Source organism: Neofelis nebulosa, chromosome 12 (assembly GCF_028018385.1).
Source record: "Neofelis nebulosa isolate mNeoNeb1 chromosome 12, mNeoNeb1.pri, whole genome shotgun sequence".
Taxonomy (NCBI): domain Eukaryota; kingdom Metazoa; phylum Chordata; class Mammalia; order Carnivora; family Felidae; genus Neofelis; species Neofelis nebulosa.
Window position 1 is genome coordinate 35,953,661 of NC_080793.1, and position 27,970 is coordinate 35,981,630.

A 27,970-nucleotide genomic window follows, 5' to 3' on the forward strand; every position below is an offset into this window, starting at 1 on the left:
TAAACTAAAGGTAAAATAATTTTAAAATGGGAATTCAGAACTTTATTTATAAACCAATTACACAAAGTCCATCATAAGTAACAAATATGTAGAAAGTTGTTTAAAACTACTGAAAGTTAACCTGATTCATCTTAACCAACTACAATGAACTCCTTTTATTTGTAATTATTCACCGATATCCAGTTCTACTTCTCTAATTCTCAGGGGAGTCTCCTGGGGGAATTTCCTTTTCATCTTCTCCCAAGAATCTTAGAGCACGCTGGACGTGTCAGGCATGCAAGTAATCACCTTTAGGTCCAAAGTTGTGCCAATACTGTAGTAATTTTAGTGTAGAAGCTTGTCCTTTTTTTTCTTAAAAGAATAACCTTAAATATTATAAAAGTAATGCATATTCATTATAAAGACAGAAAATACAGATAAACAAAAAATAAAAGTCACCTATATAATACTACCACCTGAGATAACATTGCAAACATTTAAAAATATTTCATTCCAAACTTTTTTCTATATATAAACAATAAACAATTGAAAACCACAAAAACAATACCATTTGCTATAGTCCCAAGAAAAATCAAGTACTTAGGTATAAATCTATGTAGAGAATGTATAAACGATAATTACAAAACTCTGATAAGAGACGCTAAAGATCTAAATAAATGGAAACATGTACTATGTTCATGGATTGAAGACTCAAAATGTTAGAATCAATTCTCTCCATAGTGATCTACAGACTATAATAATAATCGAAGTTCTGTCAAGTTTTTTTGTAGGTATACATGACTCATTCTAAAATTTAGATGGAAAGGGAAAGGAACTAGAATAGCTAGAGTAACTTTATAAAATGATAACAAAGTTATTACAATATCTGATTTTAATACTACAAAGCCATTAATAATCAAGACAATATGATATTGGTGAGGGGATGGATACTTAAATCAATGCAACAGAACAGACTCCAGGAATGAATCCACAGATGTAGACATTTAATCTTTGACAAAGATGTAAAGGCAATTCATTGGAGAAAGAATAGTTTTTTAATTATTTTTTTTAAGTTTTTAAAAAATGTTTATTTATTTTTTTTAGAGAGAGAGAGAGTGTGTGTGCATGAGTGGGGAAGGGCAAAAAGAGAGGGGGACAGAGGATCTGAAGTTGGCTCTGCAATGACAGCAGAGAGCCAGATGTGGGGCTCGAACTCACAACTATGAGATCATGACCTGAGCCGAAGTCAGACGCTCAACCTACTGAGGCACCCAGGAGCCCCAGAAAGGACAGTCTTTTTAACAAATGGTGATGAATAACTGATCATTCATATGTGTAAAAAAAAAAACAAAACAAACAAAAAAAAACAAACCTGGATCTAAACCTCACACTTTATAGAAAGATGAACACAAAATGGATCATAGATCTGAATATAAAACAAAACCATAAACATTTTGGAATAATACACAGGAGAAAATCTTTGTTAACTGCAGTTGGTTAAAAAATTCTTGGAAAGGGCATCAAAAGCACAATCCAGTAAAGAGAAAAAAAAATTGATAAACTGGATTTCACCAAATTTAAAAACTGTTCTGCCAAAGAACTGTCAAGAGAACAAAAAGATAAGCTACAGACTGGGAAAATATGTATGGAAATAACATATCTAAAATACCCCTTATATCATATGTAGAAAATACTCTCAAAACACAACAATCTGAAAATAAACACTCTAATGAAAAACCAGGAAAGGATGAGGACACTTCACTAAAAAGGATATAAGGATAGCAAATAAGCACATGCAAGTGTATTCAACATTTTTAGCCATTAGGCAAATTCAAACTAAAACCACAATGAGATAGATACTACACAACTACTAGAATGGCTACAATAAAAAATACTGACAATACCAAATGCTGGAGAGGATACAGAGCAATTGGACTTCTCACTTTGCTGGTGGGAATGCAAAATTGGTTCAGCCACTCTGGAAAACAATATGGCAGTTTTTACAAAGTTAAACATACATAGGACCAGCAATCTCCACTTGGAAACTTACCCCAAGGAAATGAAAACTATATTCACATAAAAGACTATACACAAATATTCATAGCAGCTTTATTTGTAATAGTCAGAAACTATAAACAACCCAAATGTTCCTCAATGGATAAGTGGACGAACTGCAATACATCCATACAATGGAATACTGCAAAGGAATAAATTATTGACACATGGAACAACTCAGATGAATCTCTAAGACATAATGTAAGTGAAAGAAAGAAGCTGGTCTCAAAACTATATAATGGTGTGATTCCATTTACATGATGTTCTTAAAAACAAACCATGGTAATTAAAAACAAATCAGTGGTTGCCAGAAGTTATGAATCAGGGGAAGGTACTATACAGAGATAGCATGAGGCAGTTTTTTGGGGTGGTGAAACGGTTCTATATCCTGACTGTGGTGGTGTTTACATGAATCTATACATATTCATAGTACTGAACACCAAAAGAAAAAAAGTCAATTTTATTATTAAAATAAGAATAATGGGGTGGGCACCTGGGTGGCTCAGTCGGTTAAGCGTCAGACTTTGGCTCAGGTCATGATCTCATGGTTTGTGGGCTCGAGCCCCGTGTCGGGCTTTGTGCTGACAGCCCCATCCCCTACTTGTGCTCTCTCTCTGTCTCTCAAAAATAAATACATGTAAAAAAAAATTTTAAAAAGAACAAGAAGAAGAAGAATGGGGTGCCTAGCTGGCTCAGACAGTAGAGCATGTGACTCTTGATCTCAGGGTTGTAAGTTTGAGCCCCACAGTGGGTGTAATTACTTAAGAATGAACATAGGCTAGATTGGTTACTGGAGATACTATTCCTAAAATGTTTGTAAGTGGCAATAGAGTACTGCACATTAAACATCAAGATAAAAAACTATAAAATGAATATATATTCATTATAAAAATATAAAATAGGGGTGCCTGGGTGGCTCAGTCAGTTGAGCATCTGACTCTTGATTTCAGCTCAGGTCATGATTCCAGGGTTGTGGGATTGAGTTCTGTGTCAGGCTCCACACTGAGCAGGGAGTCTGCCTGGGATTCTCTCTCTCTCAAATTAAAATATAAATAAATAAACTCTTCTATAATTCTTTTTTTTTAATGTTTATTTTTCAGAGAGAGAGAGAGAGAGAGAGAGAGAGAAGGAGGGGGAGGGGGAGGGGGAGGGGCAGAGAGAGAGGGAGACACAGAATCTGAAGCAGGCTCCAGGCTCTGAGCTGTCAGCACAGAACCTCACATGGGTTTCGAACTCACGAACTGCAAGATGATGACCTGAGCCAAAGCTTAACTGACTGAGCCACCCAGGTGCCTCTTCTATAATTCTTAACTATAGTAAACATTTTAGAAGACTTCATTCTAGATTTTTTCTATGCAAATCTATATATATTTATAAATATGTGTATTTGTATGGAAACAGGATTATATTTCATCTACTGTTTTATAATTTATGCATTTCACTTACTGTACTAGTAACTTCTTTATATTTCAATATTCATTATTATATCATTTTTTAAATAGTTGAAGAGTATTCCATTATATGAAATGTATTGTAAGTTACTTAAATCAGCTGGAATGTTAAATATTTGGGTTGCTTCTAATTTTCATTATAAACAATTCTGAGATGAATGTTCTTATAGATATATCTTTTCTTTTTAAATATTTCTTTTTTAAAAATGTTTACTTATTTTTATTTTGAGAGAGTCAGAGAGAGTGTGAGTGGGGGAAGGGCAGAGAGAGAGGGGGAGAGAATCCCAAATTGTGCTGATAGCACAGAGATGGATGGGGCTTGATCTCATGAACCATGAGATCAAGACCTGAGCTGAAATCAAGAGTCGGACGCTCAATCCACTGAGCCATCCAGGTGCTCCTTGTAGATATATCTTTCCAAACATCCATCAGTGAACTCCAGAAGCATTATCTTCTCTAACACTGATTATTACTTTTTTTTTAAGTTTATTTATTTATTTTGAGAGAGAGAAAGCACAAGCAGGGGAGGAGCAGAAAAAGAGGGAGAGAAAATCAGCACTCTCGGTGCAGAGCCTAGTGCAAACTCGAACTCACGAACTGTGAGATCATGACCTGAACTGAAACCAAGAGTCGGACAGACACTTAAACAACTGAGCCATCCAGGAACCCCTGATTATTAAGACATTTTTTTCTTCCTATTAATTTATAAGAGCTTTTTACATATTAGAAATAATTATCCTATCATGTATTTTATAAAAATCTTTCCTAAGTCGTGGTCTGTCATTTAATTTTATTAATGGTTTCTTTGGATGGACTTTTTTTTTTTTTAACGTTTATTTATTTTTGAGACAGAGAGAGACACAGCATGAACGGGGGAGGGGCAGAGAGAGAGGGAGACACAGAATCGGAAGCAAGCTCCAGGCTCTGAGCCGTCAGCCCAGAGCCCGACGTGGGGCTCCAACTCGCGGACCGCGAGATCGTGACCTGAGCTGAAGTCGGACGCTTAACCGACTGAGCCACCCAGGCGCCCCTGGATGGACATTTTTTTTAAGTTAAAGCTATTCTCCCTTTTCCTTTTTGGTTCCTGACACTGGAATGTTTATTTTCTAATAAGAGCATTTAATCCATTTATTTATTGTGATCATTGATATTTCTGGTCCTATTTTTATCCTTATACTTGTAAGTTTTCTTTTTTTTTTTTTTTTTTTTTAAATTTTTTTTTTCAACGTTTTTTATTTATTTTTGGGACAAAGAGAGACAGAGCATGAACGGGGAGGGGCAGAGAGAGAGGGAGACACAGAATCAGAAACAGGCTCCAGGCTCCGAGCCATCAGCCCAGAGCCTGACGCGGGGCTCGAACTCACAGACCGCGAGATCGTGACCTGGCTGAAGTCGGACGCTTAACCGACTGCGCCACCCAGGCGCCCCACTTGTAAGTTTTCAAAGTACATTTTTAAAGAATTTTTTCTAAAATTTGTAAGAAGTTTAAAAACAGATCAACAGGGGCGCCTGGGTGGCGCAGTCGGTTGAGCGTCTGACTTCAGCCAGGTCACGATCTCGCGGTCTGTGAGTTCGAGCCCCGCGTCAGGCTCTGGGCTGATGGCTCGGAGCCTGGAGCCTGTTTCCGATTCTGTGTCTCCCTCTCTCTCTGCCCCTCCCCCGTTCATGCTCTGTCTCTCTCTGTCCCAAAAATAAATAAAAAATGTTGAAAAAAAAAAATAAAAAAAAAATAAAAACAGATCAACAGGAGGTATTCATACATTCACTTTATGCCTTCCTGGTTTCATTCTTCATTGCTGCTAATTTTATTCTCTGATTTTTCCAATAAATTCACAAATGAACAACAGCTTGGCAATGTCATCTATTTTTCTCAGAATGCTCTACCCTCTAGGGATTTCTCTATTGCCTTCTGCAATAGAGTACTTCTGCAATTTAGTACTGCACAGGAGAAGTTTGATGCAAGCTTGATGTTGTGTGTGTGTGTGTGTGTGTGTGTGTAATATGTGTGGATTTAAAATTTTTTTTTAATTTTTCTGTCTGGATGTTTGTTTGATTTTTGTTTGACATTCAGACATTTCACTAGCATATGTCTAGATAGATGTGGGACTTTTTCCCCCTCTTGTAGTGGGTACCTGCTCTCTTAATCAGAATTTCTTTTGTTCATTTTCCTTTGGACCACTTTTCCTCTATCTTCTGTATTCACACTGTGAAAAATGAATTAGGTTTTTCTCAATTTTCCTCCTATTTCTTTTTTTCCTATTTCTCATAACAAGTTTATTACATTTGGTGCCATCTCATTCCTGTTTAGATCTACCAGTTCTTCACATATGCCTTAATTTTTTCTATCAGCCCATTCTAAAAAAAAAAAAAAAAAAAATTATTATTATTATTATTTTTTTTTTAAAGAGAGACTTCTGTCAATCTGGTAGTATTGGGAACTGAGGTGGTATCTACCAAGGATTGTATAGATCTCTGACAAACTCACTCATGGAAAAGTTTAGTTTTCTCAGAGGTCTGGTCTGTGAGGAACAGGTAAGTGAAAACACTGTAGTTTATTTCATTATTAATTCCTGTGTAAAAGATCACTGGCTATGGAAAAAATAATAAAAGTTTAGAATAATACTTCATGAGGTAATTAATTTAAAAGCTGAGTATTATCTTCTTATATACCTGAAATTCTCTCATTAGTGTTCTTAGGGTGTATACTTTTCCTTTAGTATCTACGACCACAGAGAGAATTATTATTTTTTAAAATTTATTTATTTATTTTTTGAGAGAGAGAGAAAGAGCGTGAGCAAGCATGAGTTGGGGGGCAGGGAGCAGGGAGAGGGGGAGAGAGAGGATCCCAAGCAGGGTCCACACTGTTAGTAGGGCTCTATCCCGCCAACTCAATCATGAGATCCTGACCTGAGCCAAAATCAAGAGTAAGACGCTTAGCCCACTGAGCCACCCAGGGGTGCCCAGGGAGAATTATTTTAACATTATATAGCTAAAAGCTCAATTAGCTCATAACATTACAGAATTTACTTGAGTTCTTGAAATTCTTAAATAGCCTATTACTTTTTTTTGATCAAGGCAATAATCATTAGAAGGCTGTACAACATGCCAAGATCACACTTGTTATTAAACTGAAATTTTGCAGAAATAATAGTCTCTTTTCTGTTTTTAAATAAATGCAATAATACAATAAAAAAAAAATAAAGGCAAAACTAATCATGTCTCCTATCCCTCTTCTAATCCATTACCAGTCAGCTGAGGAAATCTAGTGTTATCAGCCTAGTAGCTTGGTATGCATTCTTCTACCCCATTTATTTTTGTTCATGAAGGAAGATCAGAACTCAATCAGGGGCATCTGGGTGGCTCAGCTGGTTGACAGTCTGACTCTTGATTCTGGCTCAGGTCATGATCTCACAGTTTGTGGGATTGAGGCTCATGTTGGGCTCTATGCTGACAGCATGGAGCCTGCTTTGGATTCTCTCTCTCTGCCCCTCCCCCGCCCATATGCATGCATACACATGCTCTAAATAAACTTTTAAAAAATAAAAGAACTCAATCAGAAAACTGTACGAGATTTATAATGTTCAGATGAATTGACCTTTAGTCTGTAATGCTTAGTAAATAAAATGTTTAGCCTTCCAGGTGTCAATGAGAATCTGATTTCCCTTAATTTCCCTACCTAAAATTGACAGAAAAGATAACTATGTCCCAGAATTTGACCTTATTATTGGATCTAATAGTGAGATTCCAGTCCAAGTCTATATGGACTTTTATACTTGGACTGAAAATTTAAAAATAAATAAATAAATAAGTATAATGAGTTTGAAATTTAATAAAATTCCCAGTGGTGTACTGCTCTATTTATCAAAGACTCCAGTTTTCCCAATGTGACTGCACTGAAAAGTTCATTTCCACGTCCCACAAAATTCTCAATGAAAAACTAAAGTTTATTTATCCCTTTAGTTTTTAAAGCTGTTAATTTTGGTAGATAGACTTTAAGGGGACAATCCTTTCCCTCTTTTGGTGGAAGTTAGTGGTACAGAGAAAGAGAAAGGTCTCTATCCTCTACAAACTTATTCTTTTAACTTCTATAAAGAAAATGTAAACCTGCTCTCAATCTGCTAGGTCTACTGAAAGTAACTAATGCTAGGTAATGAAGTATGTGCTATAGGGACAGTCAGAGAGACCGGGGGAATTTTTCAGGTTAGCCACAGATGATGAGAAAGTATACCATTTAGTAGAATTTCAAATTAAGGACTGGGTTTCTCCTTCAAACTGTAACTGTGCTAAATTACATACCTTCAGTTAAAACTTTTTACCCTCTGAGGTTATTTCCATAAGCATGGATACATATGTGTATATACACATATATATCATGTATATACACATATATATCCATGAAAAGTTTCAGATATTCATTTATCAGGTGATTTGGGAACAGTTCCAATGAATTATTAATTACTAATTCCAGGATTTACTCCCTGAACAATGAACACATATGAATTTTCAGTTACATTATCATGAGTTTTGCATATACCAAACAAGAGGATAAGAGACCTCTAAGCACAGAACATACTTAACTTCCTTGGGGGTATTCTGGTCTCTCAGGTAAATAAGCATTTTATAAGCCTATTCAACAATTATTTTTTATTAAGCAAATCAATCAATCCTAGTCATGACCCCTTGCGCTAACATTATGTTGAAACAACATCAAAATGCTGTAAAAAGTGAGAGAAATAAAGTATTCTAACCTAAGTCAGATTTTTTCTTTACTCTAAAAAGTAGGTGTAATGTTTAGGTGTCAGCAGAACTACATATTTATGTGAACATACATATCAATCTATTACAATGATATATTTTTTTTGTCTTGACTTCAATTAAGTTTGGTAGGAAAATTAGTTTGTCTATGATTTTTTGAATTGTAGAAGGTAACCAGAATTTTAGTCTTATTTTTTCTCTTCTCGATTTGTGTGAAAAAGATGACACAGTATATTCTATCACAAAGTGACAGAGGAGATTTTTCCATATGAAAACTGACGGCTGACAGACTGAAAACACAGGACAGCATCAATACCTATAATACTGATTTAAAATGGAGATATTGAAAATCTCTAAAGAAAATATTAAGGAAAGTAGAACTGGTCATTTAAGAGAGTGGGAGCGAAAATAAGAAAAAAGATTTCCTTTGCCTTAAATATTTCATTTTATTTTATGCATACTATAGGTTATCACAGCTTTTGGAAAACCTGTTGAAACTTGACTTTAAGTATTATGAGTCAAGGTGAGAATTGCCAAGCCTATGTATCAATATGCAGGATTTGACAACTTTTGGAAGCATGACTGGAGGGTAGGTAGGTAAGTGGGGTCTGTTGCCCCGAATTCACTAATTTGCTTATTCAATAACCCTACTGAGCTCCTATGCAGGTGAGGCTCTTCACTTGAAGCTGGAGATATACCATTGAACATGTCTGAAAACAGACATGGAGCTTACATTCTAATTAGGGGAGACAGAAAAATACATTTAGAATGTATAATACAGGTGTTATGGAGAAGAACAAAGCAGGGAAGAAGGGCAGGGAATGTTGGAAGCACTATCTCAATTAAGGTGGTCAGGGAAGGCCTCTCTAAAAAGGGGACATTTGAGTAAAGGCCATGAAGGAGGTAAGTCATTGTGGATACCTGGATATGCAGCAGACAGAACAAAAGGTAGAGGCAAGAATAAGTGTGGTCTTTTAAGAAACAGCAAGGAGACCAGGCGGAGTAAGCAATGGCTTACTATAGGAGATGTGGTCAAGAAGCTAGATCACATATGGTCTTGTTGGTGATTCTAAGGACTTTAGTTTTTACTCTGGGAGAGATACAAAGTCTTATTTGAGGATTTTGAATACAGGATTGATGTAATCTGGGTTATGTTCAAAAAAAGATTATTCTAGGGCGGTTGGCTGGCTCAGTCAGTAGAGCATGTGACTCTTGATCTCAGGGTTGTAAATTCAAGCCCCATGTTGGGTGTAGAGCTTACTTAAAAATAAAATCTTTTAAAATAGATAGATAGATAGATAGATAGATAGATAGATAGATAGATAGATAGGATTACTCTAACCACCTACTGGAAGCTGAATATAAAGGGGCAAGGAAGCAGGGAACCAGTTTAGGAGGCTACTAGAGTAATCCTGGCAGTAGATGCTTGCAGCTTAAGCTAGGGGGACAGTGGCAGAAATGATGAAAAGTGTTCAGATTCTGGATTATGCTGTGAATCATTCTTTCCAGGGCTAAAACAATGTATTAAATTCTGACACAATAGGAAAGTGGCTTTCCATGAGTGGAAGAGATACAGAATCAGAAAGGAGAAATATTCTGCCTTGCTTTTGAAGGTTAAGAACAGGTAGGTAAGCAAACAAGTGCTCAGAAAATATTGACCCCTGTGTATGTTTCAAGTCCATATTATTTCAGAAAAACTCATGTAGCCTGGTTCAAGAGTTCCTATGGCATTACTTTACAGCCAGTATTTCCAGAGACAGGTGACATGTTAATATAGGCACAGTTTCTTGGCTCCCTCCTATGATCTATGTCATTTTCTATACTTCCCAGTTATCTATGACTTGCAAGTAACCAAGCTTAGTCTTCTGATATTCTCTCATTTAATTTTCACCACCCTGGTATACCTCCCATCACATCACTTCTACATTGTTCTTTCACATGTCTGCCTTTCTTATTATACTCTTAGCTACTTGAAGGCAGGGACCATGTCTTCTTCATCTTTATTTCTTTAGTACTTGGAATACTGCCTGGCATGTAGTAGGCAACCAGCAAATTTTTGATAAACAAATATAACAAGTTTATTTGGGTGATTAAACAGTGGAGATGTTTTTGAACAAAGGTAGAACTAATCGCTATTACACATAACAAAATATTTGAATTAAGGAAGACTTTAATTCAAATCTTGGCTCAGTTACTGAGCTCAATAATTGTGTTTCAGTCAGTCTTGTTTCTGGCCACTAGTATCTCAGTAAGACTAGCGAAAGGATAAGAGGCATAGGAATGCCATTCTGTGTTCCTTGGAGTTGACTAAAGATCAAATAAATCCCCTTTTCTTAAATAACTACCTGGAGAAATAATATAATTTCAATATTATTGAAATTATTATTTCAATAATTCTTCACTCTTTATACAAGTATGAAGCCATAACTATAAGATGGCTGTACTAGGTACTTTATATTTTCTACTAGAAATCCCCAAGATTAAGCTAACCTTTAAAAAAATCACCAAAATTAAACTAAAAGACACTAGTTTTCCATTTTATGTTATGTATTTATTGAAGAAACATTTATTAACCACTACTGTCTGTGAAAGCCTACAGTTTATACTGAGTTCTCATTTTTAAAAGAAATTTTTGGCCTGCTAAAAATCAGTATATAGCAGATATTTAAGAGAGCATTTTTTATAGCATCAAATGTTTAATGAAGGGAATCAAGTGTAAGTTATTTTCTTCTACTCATTTAAAAATCTGACCTGGAAGGGGCGTCTAGGTGACTCAGTCAGTTGAGCGTCCGACTTTGGCTCAGGTCATGACCTGTGGTCTGTGAGTTCGAGCCTCGTGTCAGGCTCTGTGTTGACAGCTCAGAGCCTGGAGCCTGCTTCGGATTCTGTCTCCCTATCTCTATGTCCCTCCCCTGTTCATGCTCTGTCTGTCTCTCTCAAAAATAAATAAACATTAAAAGAAAATAAAAATTAAAAAACAGTATATATCTTATACGGTAGTTGTGAGGATTACATAAACGACACAATCACAAATATCTATAGAGTACCTATTATGTGCTGAGGATACAGCAGTGAAAAAAGTACTCCCCTTTTCCTAGTTAGTAATGCACTTAGCGCAGTGCTTAAAACTCAGTAAGTAATTAACTATAGCTATTATTACCTTGGAAATGTCAGATATACCTTACACAATGGGACTGTGTATGCAAGATGTGTTCACATACTTTAAAATTTTCTGTATATTTAAAAACTGTTGACAAGAGAAGAGAATCTGTGGCAGAGTCAGAATTGAGATTCTTTCCACACTGCAGATTCTCTTCCTTTGGAAGGTATCAATGATGCAGGTTAACTTTAGCAGGCCTTGAGCCATCTTTCTATCCCTTACATTATAAAACTCTGTAATTTGAACCAAATCGCTTTTATGCAGTAGTTAACAAATGAGGCATTTCCAAGCAGAGTTCAGGAAAATTCTTTCATTACAGCAAGAATATGAATACCACTCACCAGTTTTCACTACAAATTCTCTTTGCACATATAACTGGCACTGTGGCATTACAGAGATCAGTAGTGTGGCTATAGGAAAGTATAAAGCAAAAATGGAAGTTTCTTAATCTCCTTAATTGATAAGGTAGGGCATCTATAATTACCCAGGGCTTCAGAAATCCTCTGTGAATGAGGAGCAAGTCCAGCAGGTAGAAAGATGAAAATGACAAAGAAGGGTGGAGGACAGTATTGTCAGAGGGTATGGGCCTTTAATAAGCCACAAGTATTCATATAAAGAGGGAGGAGTAAGGACTTTGAAGCAACCATAATGTGAGTGAGAAAGAGTTCAACCCTAAACAGTGTAATTCATGTATGTGGGTCAAGAAAAAATTAGCAGAGGGGCATCTGGGTAGTTCAGTCGGTTAAGCATCTGACTCTTGATTTTGGCTCAGGTCATGGTCTCATGACCGTGAGATTGAGCCCAGCATCAGGCTCTGTTGGCAGTGTGGAGCCTGCTTGGGATTCTCTTTCTTTCTCTCTGCCTCTCCCCTGCACACATGCACGCTCTCTCTCAAAATCAATCAATCAATCAATCAATCAATAAACTTTAAAAAAAGAAAGAAGGAATGAGCAGCAAGCATTTGAGAGGGTTGCAAGGGAAGCAATACTTTCTGTGGAGGGCCAGGTTTTAAGATAAATTTAAAGCATGTATGGGGGACTGGCTGAATAGTTCCAGCAACCTGAGGCCAAAATGACTCTGCTTCCAAGTGAATTCTCATGAAGAGCTTCTCAGATGATAGAAGGACTATAAGCTTCTGCAGATGGAGTCAGTGAAGTCCAGGTTTGATTGGGCTCTGGGGGAATCCTACGCAAGGTGGGAAGGCTGGAAAAAGATCAACTAGTGTCCAGAACATTCACCACATAATTATAAAAACACCCAACAAGTTAGATCTTGGCAGATTTAGGGGAAAGGGTGCTGCCTTCTCTGAAGTCGACCACAGCCTAACCCAATCTTAAAACCTTACATTCACTGGGGTTATTAATCCTCAAGGCGATTAAAAATTTAACATACATTAGAGGCCAAAATTAAGAAGTTAAGCAGAATGGACTACAGACTTAATTCACAGCTGATTATATAACCTTTTACAAATCATCCTTAACGGTTCTGTGCTAGTTTCTTACTAAAAAAAAAAAAACAAAAAAAACAAAAAAAAAAACACTGCTCATGATAATGTCTGTCTGAGACCCTTCTGTTATCACAGGCAAATAAGACCATATTTGTAAGAGCTTATTACAAGAAAGGAGTAAAGAAATATGCTATTAAATGTAACTGCCAAACTAGAAAATCTGGCTAAAAAAATTATAATTGACAAAATAATGTAGAGAACAGAGGTATAAAACCAAGCCAACTTAGGATTTTAATTTTAAAACTTAGTAAATATTAAAAAGTAAGTTTAAGCTACTTTTAAAAAAATATTTCATTTTATTTTTTTAAGTAATCTCTAGAACCAGCGTGGGGCTGGACCTCACACCCCTGAGATCAAGAGCCACATGCTCCACCAACTGTACCAACCAGGGGCCTCACTTTAGCTACTTTAGAATGAAATAACAGCATCTTCTTCTTCTTTTTTAATATTTTTTAAAGTTTTTATTTATTTATTTTGAGAGAAAGAACGAGCAGGGGAGGGGCAGAGAGAGAGGGAGACAGAGAATCCCAAGCAGGCTCCACACTGTCAGCACGAAGCCCGATGTGGGGCTCGAACTCACAAACTGTGAGATCATGACCTGAGCTGAAACCAAGAGTTGGACGCTTAACCAAGTGAGCCACCCAGGTGCCCCTAGAATGAAATAACTTCTGTTTCCACACCTTGTCTTGAGAATCACATTCAGCATCACTAGTGGCCTAAGAAATACAAATAAAAACAATATGATATCATTTTCTCCTTATCTGATTGGCCAAAATTTTAAAAGATCAATTATAATGTTAAGACCATTCTTTTTTTTTTTTCTTTGCAATTTAAAAACTTTTTTTTTTTATTTTTTTATTTTTTAATATATGAAATTTACTGTCTTAAGAGCATTCTTAAATACACCTGACAGGTGGTGATACATTGGTACCACCTTTTATTTATTTATTTTTTAAAAGACTTTATTTGTTTAAAAAAAAATTTTTTTAACATTTATTTATTTATTGAGAGACAGAGAGAGACAGAGCATGAGCAGGGGAGGGGCAGAGAGAGAGGGAGACACAGAATCCGAAGCAGGCTCCAGGCTCCGAGCTGTCAGCACAGAGCCCGATGCGGGGCTTGAACTCACAGACTGCGAGTTCATGACCTGAGCCAAAGTTGGAAGCTTAACTTACTGAGTCACCCAGGCACCCCAGAAGATTTTATTTTTAAGTAATCTCTACACTGAACACGGGGCTTGAACTTATAACCCTAAGATCAAGAGTCTCATGCTCTACTACTGACTGAGCCAGCTGGCTGCCCCCATTGGTACTATCTTTTGGAAGAACAATTTGACAATATTTATCCATATGTAAATATACATATCCTTTAATTACACAATCCCACTCAGAATCTGACTTAATAAAATAATCTTATACACACAACACACACACACACACACACACACACACACATACACACACACACAGATGTTTACTGCAGCACTGTTTGCTTAAAAAAATGGGTTGTAACTATAAATTTAGATGTATTGGTAGATAAACAGCTGGGTAAATTGGTACATCCATACAGTGGAATAAAAATTAACCATAAGAAAGGTAGATCTTTATGAGCTAATACAGTGATACATTCATAAGGAATTAAGCAGAAAAAAAATGAAGCTGTAAGACAATGTATGGGATAGTGACCCTGTTTTTGTTTAAAAAGACATTTTAAAAATTACAATAGATAACTGATATATTTACATGAGAAACATATATACCAAACATTCATCTTCTAGTGTGTTTTAATCTGAAATTCATATTAACAAAAAGCTGTATTACTTTTTTTTTAGGAAAAGGTTATAGGATATTTCAATATAAATAAAATTAGAAAAATGTTTGTGGCTTTGTATCATATCTTTGGGAAATACAAATTAAAAGATCCTTACTTTAAAAAAATATATTAACTTCCACAGCCCCTCTGGTCTTTGAAATTGTGACTAGGGGCGCCTGGGTGGCTCAGTCGGTTAAGCGGCCGACTTCGGCTCAGATCATTATCTCACGGTCCGTGAGTTCGAGCCCCGCGTCGGGCTCTGTGCTGACAGCTCAGAGCCTGGAGCCTGTTTCGGATTCTGTGTCTCCCTCTCTCTGACCCTCCCCCATTCATGCTCTGTCTCTCTCTGTCTCAAAAATAAATAAACGTTAAAAAAAAAAAAAATTTGAAATTGTGACTAAAATCCCAAATGATGTAAAATGATGTCCAAGATAACAATGTGCTTAAATTTAACGTGCTACAAGTAACTGAATGTCTTTTAAATTACCCCCCCCCCCTTTTTTTTTAATCTAAAGAAAGAACTAAGATAAGCAGATCTAAAGTACTGGTGATTTTGTCCTTCTTCTTGTTTAAGACTATTCTATCAGCAAGAACCATCAATAAGCAGCATCAAGCCAGGCTTCAGATAGATAGACCTTTGTATACAACTGCTAAGTGGGTATATATTTTCATGTAACTATGCATGAACAGACATATAAATTTACATGTTATTTATTACATACCTCTTTTATTTCAACCTTTACTTGGCAAGCACATTAAGCAAAGGGGGCAAGCATGGGTTTACAATATTTGCTGATGCTGCGTCCTGACAAACCATTCAGTAAGATCTCTGTTAGAACACTGCTTTAGGGGCGCCTGGATAGCTCAGTCGGTTAGGCATCCGACTTCGGCTCTGGTCATGATCTCGCATTTTGTCAGTTCGAGCCCCACATAGGGCTCTGTGCTGACAGCTCAGAGCCTGGAGCTTGCTTCAGATTCTGTGTCTCCCTCTCTCTCTGCCCCTCCCCCACTTCCTCCCTCCCTCCCTCCCTCCCTCCCTCCCTCCCTCCCTCTCTCAAAAATAAAGATTAAAAAAAATTTTTTTAAAGAAAAAAAAAGAACACTGCTTTAGATGATCAATAGCCAAAGGGACATGGCTATCATTACACACATATTAGAACAGAATTAGAATAGAATATTCTTTTAGGTAGGCTGACTGATAGTTACAAATTGGCACACTGCCCCCAAAGTCTGACAAATTAGTTCTATGCAGGATACTCACATCAGCATAGTGGCCTATCATATCACATCGGTCACATCGTTTTCTCCAGGAAGGTCTTTCAAGACATCTGTGAGTGGAAGGCATAGGCAAAGAACAGCCTAAGCAAAAGCGGGCTGGGCAGGCATACTGGAGGTGTCCTCTCTCCGAGCAGAGGCAGCAGGGGCGGACTTTCTATGTAGCAAACAGAAAGTCTCTTTAGCAAAATAGTTCAGTCTCAAATAGAAGATTAACTTTTCCTTTTCTGTATAATTCCATAAAACATTATTTCCAATTTGAGACCCCAGTGAAGGTTAGATCTTGAGCATAACTGTAAAATCAAACAAAATGTCTGAAATCAGAGCTTTAACACAAGCTATGTGTATTCTGTGGTTGCCAAAAAGGCTTACTGTGCCTGTAGTATCAACTGGCATCTACTTCTTATGCTTTATCTTGTGGGAACACTGACAAAGTGGATTGTGTTTGAGAGGGAAAGCAGGTTGATGAGGATCTGGAAGCTAAGTCATAGGAGCAACAAATACTGAAAGAGGCTGCTTTGCCTGGAGAACCAAAGACAAAGAGGAAATATATGAGCTGTCTCAAATATCTGAAAGACAATCATATCATTTGGAAGAAGGAATAATGGAAGGAATGTTTCTTAAGAGCCTACTGTGTGTCACAGAACATCCAAGAACTTTAGTTCTATGTTGTTCCAAAGGCTGATGTATCTAACATAATTTACACCAATAAACATTTATAAATGCTTAAAATGGTAACTTTCTAACAATAAAAATTATCCCACAATGAAACAAGCTGTAGAAGGTTTAGAAATGAAAGGGGTCTCAGGAATCCTCATTTTATAGACAAGAAAACAGAGGCACAGAGGGTGAAATGATTTGCCTAAGCTTGTGCAACTACTAATGGAAAGAAAGCTAAAGTTGATTCCAGGTTTTTCTGACTCAAACTTCATTGTTCTTTCTGTGCTACTATTTTGGCTATCACCTACATGAAAATGTAACATGAAATTCACACATATATTGTACAAGATTTGAATTATAAGGTTATAGGGCCCACCCTTAAGACTATAAAGTAACAATGTGGAGAGAAACGTATTTCACATACTTGTGGAAAGGGGCAGTTTTTTGATAAATGGCCACATTTGTCACAATTTCTACAGGTAACATTTTTGTTGGCCGAATAGTATCGGTGGGTCCATCTTCCAGATGATCTATTGTTAACTATCTGGGCCTAGGAGGAAAAAAAATTTAAAAATTAATTAATTAATTAACTTTAATTAATTAATTTAAAAAATATTTTACTTTGTTCAAAAGAATTAACAGCCATAGTCTGTTTAATCTAGAAACCAGCAACAGAGAACTTTTATGTTCTTAAAAGAAATAAAAACTTAAAAGGGGTTGCCATGAAGACAACTCTACTTCTTGTCTGTCCCTCATCTCACTCTTTTACACTTCTCCATATGGTTCCATTTCTTTTGTATGTTTCTCTATTTACAGTTCAGGTCTAGTAGGGGCACTGACATGCATCATTTAGACATTCTGGTGGCATTCAGAGTCAAAGATATCACTGATTTCTATATAGGAACATACACCATATTTTTCGGACTGAGAAGCTTTCTTAAAATTTTATTTGGGGCAATTTTTTAAAAATGATTTTGTCCTTTATAAAGTTATAAAACCGTTATCACTACTGAATATATTCTTTCTTTTGAACAGCCCAGGGTTACTGCCTATAAACTGGATTATAATTTCTAAGAGACAATGGATAATCTCTTTCCAATAGAGTACTTTTAAGACCTATTCTGCCTACACTAATCCAATTCCAGCTCTCCCATATTCTAGCCAAAATCTAGTGTCTTGCAAGAGAATATTAGCAAAACACATCACATGGAATATCTAAAGGGGAATATGTAAAAATGCCAACCATGCTTTTTTATCTTGTTTGGTAGAATTCTAATCTTTGAAAAAGCTTTTCATCTTGTACTTGTTATTCTGCTGGATTGACCAGGTAAGTCCCACGTAGACAAAATCTAATTATCTCTTAAAACTTCTTTTTTCCAAGTTGTAAAATTATTCTCTTTTCTAACCATCTGTCACAATTAAGGCTAATAATTGACAAAGACAAACACCTGCCACATGCTAAATATAGACTAACCATTTCCTTACACTGAAGAGGCAGTTATTTCCGGTGTTGATCTTTAGTGGTACCAGGCAATATGGGCTGAGAGGACTCACCACGGCAGAAGAAACAGAAGGGAAAGGGGACTAAATCACTATGGCAATTAACAGACTGATAAAAATCAAGGTTGAACCGCACTTCTGAAAAATTCAATCACCATAGACTACAATCAAACTTTTTCTTGCAACATACTCAGACCACTGCTATCTCTAAAAAGTTTATCAAATTATCATAATGAAATGAAAGGAAATTTCAAATCAAAGGAAATTATTAATCTGTTATTCATAACTTTGAAAAACAATTTGATTTTACCTCAGCATCTTTGTCACTGATGAACCAATTTACACCATCTTCTCCTACAAAACAAATAAAATGTTACTCAATCTTGACCCTTTTAAAGCACTTATAGATTGGCATTATTCAATTTGTTAGTACTGAAATTGGACCCCAAAGGTATAGTGAGAAATGTGAATACCTTAACCTCTTATCTTGGCTCTGTGTGGCTCTGAACAAATACTTAGCCTCTCTTAACCTCAGTTTTCTCACCTGTGTAATTCATGGGAATAAGAATATTTGTCCCATCTTCCTAAAAACTACTGTGAAAATCAAATGAGATACGTGAAAATGCTCTGAAAACCATCAAGCTATAAACAAATATTAAAAAAAAAATCAGTGAAAAACCAAAAACCCAACAACAGATGCAGAAAGCAATCTTATCTAAACTTCCCTTATCTGACTAAAGCAGAGCTTTATGAAAGTCAGCTGCATAGCACCACCCTCCCCCAACCTAGAGTCTCTAGTCAAGGAAGCGACTGACCTTGGCTTCTAGGACATTCCAAAAAACCCAAGTTGTAAAAATTAGCATCATCAAAAGCCTCCATCCTTTGAAGCCCTAAATACTTGTGTTTATGAAAGTTGGTAAACAAACCTTTACCTCTGGCAACTGAGTTCAGTTGCTCATTACCAAGTGCTCCCACACTTCTGTTAATCTATCAGCAGTTAATTCTCAGGACCCTACCATTCAGACTCAAGTAGGCAGAGGAAAGGTTATTTCTTCCAATATCAGCACTAACTGTGTCTACTAGCTTCCCATTGTAGTTGACTTTGGTAGTAACAGGTTAAAAAACTGAACTTTAAATACCATCTCATGACTGAGGCTAGAAATTTAGCACTGTATTTTATAATATCAAACACGGTGAAACAAAACAACAAACAAGGAGGCCAAATATCCAGAAACCGTTGATTGATCTAAAAATACAACTACAAAAACCTAGGGGGTTTGGGAGCCCTACATTTTTCTTTATCAGCTGTTTTCTTCTCTTTGCACTGTCCCTTTACAAATTTGCAAATTGCTGCTATTCCTTTGGTCTACTTATGACCACGGAGGAAGGGACACATGACTAATGCAGAAGCTAAGGTATCAACAAAGGACTGAAAGATTTTTTTTCTCTCCTTGAAGCAAAGTTAAGATTTCTTCCTTCCTCCTATCTATTCCTCTTCTCTATCTCAAAAACACAAATCAAGCTGGACTCTTTTCTTTGAAAGGAATTTTGAGGAGACATGAAGTAATCTACGTTTCCCCAGGCCTACCAGGAGTAAGTGTCTAGAGATATATTTTAAAATAAAATACTTTTACTAAGAAAACCAAAAGGCTGCTTTACAAAAAGACCAATCCAGAGGAGAGCAGAGATGCTGTGCTGATGATTATTTCCATTGTAAAATTTGGAGGCTGCATCCATATACTGAGAGTGGAGAATACATTAAATAGCAGCAGCTTCTATTCCTTCATCATCACCGTCCATGTTATTCTTTCATTCAAAAGATCCATCTAGGGGCGCCTGGGTGGCGCAGTCGGTTAAGCGTCCGACTTCAGCCAGGTCACAATCTCGCGGTCTGTGAGTTCGAGCCCCGCGTCAGGCTCTGGGCTGATGGCTCGGAGCCTGGAGCCTGTTTCCGATTCTGTGTCTCCCTCTCTCTCTGCCCCTCCCCCGTTCATGCTCTGTCTCTCTCTGTCCCAAAAATAAATAAAAAAACGTTGAAGAAAAAAAAAAAAAAAAGATCCATCTAAGGAGCATGCTTTGCTATAACTTTCAAAGCTCCCTTTTGTGTCTCAATGTCCTTCATCTTTAAAATTCAAAATGACCACTAAGAATCACTTTAATTAAAAAACTCATTTAATACTGTCTTAAAAAAATAAAAACCTAAAATCAGTGAGATGCAAAATAGCAACTGTTATCACCCCCAATTCCAAATACATTTATACTGGAACAGAGAATAGTGAAAAAAGGGAAGGTCTGAGAGAGGGAGACCTGACTCCATTTGGATGGCTTTGGGGCGCCTGGGTGGCTCAGTCAGTTAGGCATCTGACTCTTGATTTCGGCTCAGGTCATGATCTCACAGTTTGTGGGATTGGGCCCTGTGTCAGGCTCCATGTTGACAATGTGGAGCCTGCTTGGGATTCTTTCTCTCCCCCTCTCTCTCTGCCTCTCCCCTGCTCACTCTCTTTCTCTTTCTTTCAAAATAAATAAACTTTTAGATTGTTTCAACATTCCTGTGGAATTCAACAGTATTCTAGGTTGTGTACTAACTCCTCTTACAAGCTATAGTATATTCTTACTGTAGAAAACTGATCAACAAGTACACAAAACAGGTTTCAATTACAGATGAAATCAAACTTCTCAGTAGTAAATAAACAAAGACATTGCCAGGAATGCATGAGCCAACTCTTGGTGCCACCTCTGGTTCCAGTTTTGGATGGACACTGGTAACAACAGCTGACTCCTGCCTTTTCTCTTTTCTCTATCCTGTTTACTTCTTAACTCTAAATCCCAAACTAACGGAAGCTTTGTTTAAGGGCAACTCAGTAGAACTTCCACAGACAGCCAATTCTCCTATTAAATTCCTGGTGCGGGACTTGGCAGAAATCTGGGTTCCAGTCTTAACCCTATCTCTTATTTGCTGTTTGGCATTGGGCAGTTTATTGATCTTCACTGGGCCTGTATAATAATGGGTTGGATTAAATGGCGTCCATGGTACTGTCTAGCACTAAACTTCTATGATTCTTTTGAATTTTCATTCATTACTAAAATCAAATACATTGTCCTCCAGGCCTTTGCAACTGGCACAGGGTGTCCTCCCTTAAAGACAATTTCCAAGGGGCCTAGAGGCACTCATCTTCCATGTGTTCACCACCCAAGGCCATAGGATATAAAATGGGATTGCCCAAATGTGTAAAATTAGGACCACACTAAAGATGCCTAATATTAACTCTTAGCTGCCTTATAGCTTTATCTTGCTAATATCTGGGGCAATGATTCTTTTCAGACTTCAGAACTGTAATCAAAGCAATGGCTGGTAACTCTTCCTTTGCAACAAATCAACTGAATTCAACAAACATATACTGAAAGGTTATAATGAGCAAGGTGCTATAGGGTAAACAAAGATGAATATGAGCTTATAACTTAGTAAAGGAGTCAAATGAAAGGTGAAGAAAAGAGTAAGAGAAGACCAAACAAAATTCTACAGTATACTGAGAGGAAGAATAAACAATGTCTGAATTTGGGGGGAAAAAGAGGTAAAAAGTCACAAAAGGCTTCACCATAAAAAAACCTTTACTGAAGTATAATTTACATATTAAAAAATATACTTGTGTAAAAAATACGGTATGATGCACTTCGACAAAGGCACAATACGCCTGTGTAACCACCACAACAATCAGATGTAGCATATCTCCACCATCCCCAAATGTTACCTTGTGCATACCTGCAGTTGATCCCCCACCCCAGGCAACCACTGATTTGCTTTCCGTCACCATAGATTTGCTTTGCCTGTTCTAGGACTGCATATAAATAGAATCCCATAGTATGTATCACTCTGCATTTGGCTTCTTTCACTCTGAGTATTTGTGACATTTGTCTATGTCGTTGGGTAGTAGTAGTACTTTGTTTCCTTCTTCTTGCTCAGCAGTATTCCAGTGTGTGGATATGACAATTTGTTTACCTGCTCATCTCCTGATAACACTTAGGTTGTTTCCAGTTTTGAGCACTTATAAAGCAGCAATAAAACATTCTAGTGAAAATCTTTCTTTTTAATTGACATGCGTTTTCATTTCCCTTGGGAAAATACCGAGGCGTAGAATTATTGAATATGGTTAAGTGTATCTTTACCTTATATGAAACTGGCAAATTTTTCCAAAGTGGTTGTGTCATGTTACATTCCCATCAGCGATGTATGGGAATTCCATAGTTTCATAATCTTGCCAACGCTTGAAACTGTCTTTTTAATTTTAGCCTTCGAATGTGTGTGAAGTAGTAATGCATTAGGATTTCAATGGGCATTTTTCTGGTAACTAATGATGCTAAGCATTTTTTCATGTATTTATTTGCCATTCATATATCTCCCTTCAAAAACTGTTCAAATTTTTAGCTTATTTTCAAACTTTTTTTGAGAGAGAGAGAGAGAGAGAGAGAGAGAGAGAGAGAATGAATCTTAAGTAGGCTCCATGCTCAGCGTGGAGCCCAATGTGGGTTTGATCCCATGACCCTGGGATCATGACCTGAGCTGAAATCAAGAGTCTGAAGCTCAACGGATTGAGCCACCCATGAGCCTCTTAGCTTATTTTTAAATTGAGTTGTTTTACTTTTTTTTTTTTTTTTTTTTTTTGAGGGGGATGAAGGAGATTGTCTTCCTTTGATTGAATTCTGAGTCCTTTTTATATTCTAGAAACAAGTCTTTTATTAGACATGTGTTGGCAAGTATTTCTCCCAGTGTGGCTTGATTTTTCATTTATTTTTAATAATAGGCTGGAGTTTTCACTGTTGCGGGCCAGGAATTTTACTTGCAGTGTTCTTTTCTTAGAAAAGCAAAACTTCTAATAAATTTGACAACCCTTACCTTCACAGTTTTTATGCCCAAAGAAATCTCCCTATGCAAGGTTACAAAAGCCAAGTACTTTTTATGTTTCCTCCTAAAATTCTATAGTTTTGGCTTTTTATGATTAGTTATTATCCATTTCTCCCCATATGAATATGCAGTTGTTCTAGCATCATTTGTTGAAAAAAATACCCCTTCTTCATTGAATTGCTTTAGCAACTTTGTTTAAATCAATTGACCATATGTGGGTCACTTTCTAGAAGTTCTAATATGTTACATTGAGCTACAGGTCTATAATTATACCATATTACAGCTTTACTTCAAAAAACTATAAAATCCTGTAGAATAAGTTTTCCAACTCTTTTGTTCTTTTTCAAGATTGCTTTGGTTATTCTACACCACTCTGATTTCTGTATAAGATTCAACTTGCTTTTTTTTTTTTCTTTTTAAAGTAAGCTCTACAGCCAATGTGGGGCTTGTACTCATGACCATGAGATCAAGAGTCATAGGCTGTACTGACTGAACCAGACAGGCATCCTTGATTTCTGTATACATTTTAAAATACCAATTTCTACAAAAATAGCCTGATGGGATTTTGACTGGTATTGTGCTACATCTACAGATCAGTTTGGAAAGATATTTTAACAATATCAAGTCTTCTAAAACATGCATATGGCATATCTCTTCATTTGCTTTGGTCTTATTTTTGTCAGCAATGTTTTATGGGTTTCTGTGAACAGGCTTTGCATATAATCATATCCTTGAATATGTCATGTTTCTTTCTGCTACCGAAAAGTTTTTTAAAATAAAACTTAAATTAATTTTTAATTATTTTTTTAAATTTCATTTTTCAGTTTCTGATTACAAGTGTATAGAAATACAACTGATTTTTGTTTGTTCACCTTGCACCCTGCAAATCTGCTAAATTCACTTAGTTCTAGAAGCTTTTTGTAGATTCCTTGCAATTTTCTTTTTCTTCTTTAAATGTTTATTTATTTATTTTGAGGTGAGGAGAGGAGAGCAGAGGAGGGGTAGAGAGAGAAAGAATCCCAAGCAGGATCCACGCTGTCAGCATGGAGCTAGAAGCAGAGCTCAAACTCATGAACCGTGAAATCATGTCCTGAGCCAAAATCAAGAGTTGAACACTTAACCAACTGAGCCACCCAGGCATCCCAATTCCTCCCAATTTTCTGTTTACACTATCATTTCACCTGTGCATAAAGACAATTTTATCACGTCCTTTCTAATCTGTATGCCTTTTATTTCTTCTTCTTACCTCAATGCATTATAAAGAACTTCCAGATAGAATACTCAATATTAAGTGGTAACAGAAGTTAATCTTTGCTTTGTTCCAATAGGGGGGAAACTTCAGTCTTTCTGAATTAAGTAAACTGTTTGCTGTAGATTTTTCATTACAGGTTGAGGAAATTCTTTTCCTACTTTCCTGAGAGTTTTTAATTATGAATGTGCTTTAAATTTTATCATATGCCTTTTCTGCATTAACTGGGATGGCCCCATGGTTTTTCCTCTTTCTGTTAATATGGTGAATTACAGTGAATCATTTTCAAATGTCAAGCCAATCTTGTATTCTGGGATTAACCCCACTTGGTTAGGATGTGTTATGCTTTACAATATACTGCATAATTCAATTTGTTAGTATTTTATTAAGAATTTTTACATCTCTGTTCATGAAGGATATTGATTTACACTTATCTTACAGTGTCTTTTTATGGTTTTGATATTGGGGTAAAACTGACCTGATAGGAGTTGGGAAGAGTTTGTGTAGAACTGGTGTTATTTCTTCCTTCCGTATGTGATAGAATTTGCCAGATAAGTCATCTAGCCTGGAGTTTTCCCTGTTGTGGGCCAGGAATTTTACTCGCAGAGATGAATTTTTCTTTTATTTATTTATTTTGAGAGAGAACACGTGCACAAGCAGGCAAGGGGCAGAGAGAGAGAATCCCACGCAGGCTTCAGGCTCGGCACGGAGCCTGACATGGGGCTCATGTCCTGAGATGAAATCAAGAGTCGGATGCTCAAATGACTGAGCCACCCAGGCGCTCCTGCAGGGAGGTTTTAAAAATAATAATAAATAGTAATTCTATTTCTTTAGTAGGTATGGAAGTACTCACATCTTCTATTTCTTCTTGGGCCAGTTTTGGTAACCTGAATTTCAAATAATTTGCCTATTACTTCTAAATTGTTGAAATTATCAGTACATATGTCCATAACATATACTTATTCTTTCCTTTTGATTCACCTAATTTGTACTTAAGCCCATCCAAAAAAATTTTTCTTTTCCTCAAATACTGTATATTTCAGTTCTAGAATATCCATTTGGTTCTTTTTTGTATCTTCCATTTGTCTTATCATATTTCTTTTTCTTTAAACCTTAGTGTATGTTTTTAATAGCTGCTTTAAAGTTCTTCCTGGGGGGGCGCCTGGGTGGCTCGGTCGGTTGAGCGTCCGACTTCAGCTCAGGTCATGATATCCGCCCCCCCACCCCCCCCCCCCCACCCCCGGCCTGTGGGTTCGAGCCCCGCGTCCGGCTCTGTGCTGATGGCTCAGAGCCTGGAGCCTGCTTCGGATTCTGTGTCTCCCTCTCTCTCTGCCCCTCCCCCTCTCATGCTCTGTCTCTCTCTCTCTCTCTCTGTCAAAAATAAATGAACATTTAAAAAATAAATAAATAAAGTTCTTCCTGGTAATTTCATCAACTCCTTAATTTCTAGGTTTGTTTTATTTGACTGATTTTTCTCCTATTATTAGTGACATCGTCCTTTGAACACCTAGTAATTTTTTTTTTCTTGGATGCTAGTTATTGTAAATGGTACACTATTGAATGTCTCACTCTTGTTTTTTTACTTTCAAGTGTTAGACTCTGTTTTGATGAGCAGTTAAGCAAATTCCAGACTAGACCTTTAAAGCTTTGTTAGGGTAGGTCCACAGTAGCCTTTACTCTGGAGCTAATTTAGTCTTAATAAAGATGTACCTTCTAGGGTTTCTATTAAACATTGCAGGTATTCAACACTCTCTCTCCACTTTTGCTAGTAAGAACTCAGGTAAGTTCTGGGAATTGTTCAGACTATAGACAGTAGGCTTTTGTCCAAGTCTAGTGGAGTTTGACCTATCCATACACAGATAGGAACACAGTATCCTTGGTATTCATGGGTAACCCTACCCAGATTTCTGGAATTATCTCCCTCCGCAGCTCCCACCCTCCAGTACTCTGCCCCACAGAGTATAGCTTCCTTAGCCTCTCTGAACTCTGTCTCTGCTTCTCATCTCAGGGAGGCTACAATGCTGCACTTGGGTTCCCTCTCTTGGTGCCATGAGGCAGGCATCTAGGCAGAAAGCTAGGTTGATTACAGGGTATATCTCGTTTGTTTCCATATTCTCACAAATCACAGTCTAGGACTGTTTGTTGTCTATATTCATCTTGCCCTTGAAATCTGTGTGTATGGGGGCGCCTGGGTGGCTCAGTCAGTTAAGTGGCCGACTTCAGCTCAGGTCATGATCTCGCGGTCCGTGAGTTCGAGCCCCGCGTCGGGCTCTGTGCTGACAGCTCAGAGCCTGGAGCCTGTTTCGGATTCTGTGTCTCCCTCTCTCTGACCCTCCCCCGTTCGTGCTCTGTCTCTCTCTGTCTCAAAAATAAATAAACGTTAAAAAAAAAATTAAAAAAAAAAAAAGAAAGAAAGAAATCTGTGTGTATTTACAATAGCTGTTTTAAAGTCCCGGTCTGCTAATTTCATCATTTCTTGCCAGGGGGTAAAGTCTGGCATAAGTTTACATAACAAAGCTGAAAGAAGAAGTCTTAAGTAGTATTTTAATAGACGGAGATGAAAGAGGACACCAGTAAAAAGGAAAGGCACAAGCAACAGAATGGAAGAGGTAAAAGGATACAGCAAACAATACAGCTTGATTGGAACAAAGGGTATGATCATTCCTTTCCTAAGAATTTTCATAGACTTTTTTTTCTTTTAAGTGTATTTATTTTGAGAGAGAGAGAGAACAGGAGATGGGGAGGAGCAGAGAGAAAGATAGAATCTCAAGCAGGCTCCGTATTGTCAGTGCACAGCCCGACGCAGGGCTCGATCTCACAAACCATGAGATCATGACCTGATCTGAAATTAAGAGTTGGACACTTAAGTGACTGAGCCACCCAAGGCGCCCCGATAGACCTTTTTATATGGTTTAACTTGACTTTCTACTGGGTGAGCTTTCCAAGGAATAGGATAGCAGGTCTCTTTCTGCCAGAGGTAATGCTGAAGAAAGAGACAGTAAAACAGTAATTCGGTGTTTCTGTTGACACTATGTAACAACCAGAATACTTCATCTCTTCTGAAATAACATTCAAAACAAAAAAGTAAACCCATAACCTTACACATATTTTACACATTTTCTCCTATTTCTGGAACTATTTTGCTATCTTAATTACACATGTGTGCACTCTCTTTCTCTATTACTGCATGGTTATAAACATAAACATCTTTTGTATTTATATGGTGATTCAGAGTCTATAAATTGTTTTAAATATACATTTTATCCTCAGAAACCTGTATGTTATTGCTAAACAAATTTTTACTTTTTAAAAAAATGTTTTATTTTTGAGAGAGAGCAAGTGCATGAGAGCATGAGTGGGGGAGGGGCAGAGGCAAGGCCGGGGTGGGGGGTGGGGGGTGGGGGGGAACGGAGGATCTGAAGCAGGCTCCACACTGATAGCAGTGAGCTTGATGCAGGGCCCCATCATGATCTGAGCTGAAGTCAGACGCGCACAACTGAATGAGCCACCCAGGTGCCCCTTTCAGATTTTTTTTTTTTAAATACTCACATTTATGTGTTTACTTTCTACAAAAATTGGCAACTGATGCTTTCTGTGAAAGGCAGTGCTAATGTAGCTCTTTATCTGTAAGACTGCATTCAGTTTTCAAAGGATGTGAGGAAAAGTC

At 37.1% G+C, this 27,970-nt stretch overlaps 1 protein-coding gene across 4 annotated transcripts in view; it reads right to left on the reverse strand.

Annotated features, from left to right (window-relative positions):
- ZCCHC7 (zinc finger CCHC-type containing 7) overlaps positions 1-27,970 on the reverse strand; it is a 256,065-nt gene that overhangs the window by 35,440 nt on the left and 192,655 nt on the right. For all 4 annotated transcript variants that reach the window (XM_058694890.1, XM_058694892.1, XM_058694893.1 and 1 more), the window contains 3 exons: positions 18,465-18,508; positions 17,079-17,204; positions 15,981-16,151 (listed from right to left, as the gene is read on the reverse strand). In XM_058694890.1, the coding sequence (XP_058550873.1) occupies positions 15,981-16,151; positions 17,079-17,204; positions 18,465-18,508 (341 nt within the window). The remainder of the gene's footprint in view (positions 1-15,980; positions 16,152-17,078; positions 17,205-18,464; positions 18,509-27,970) is intronic.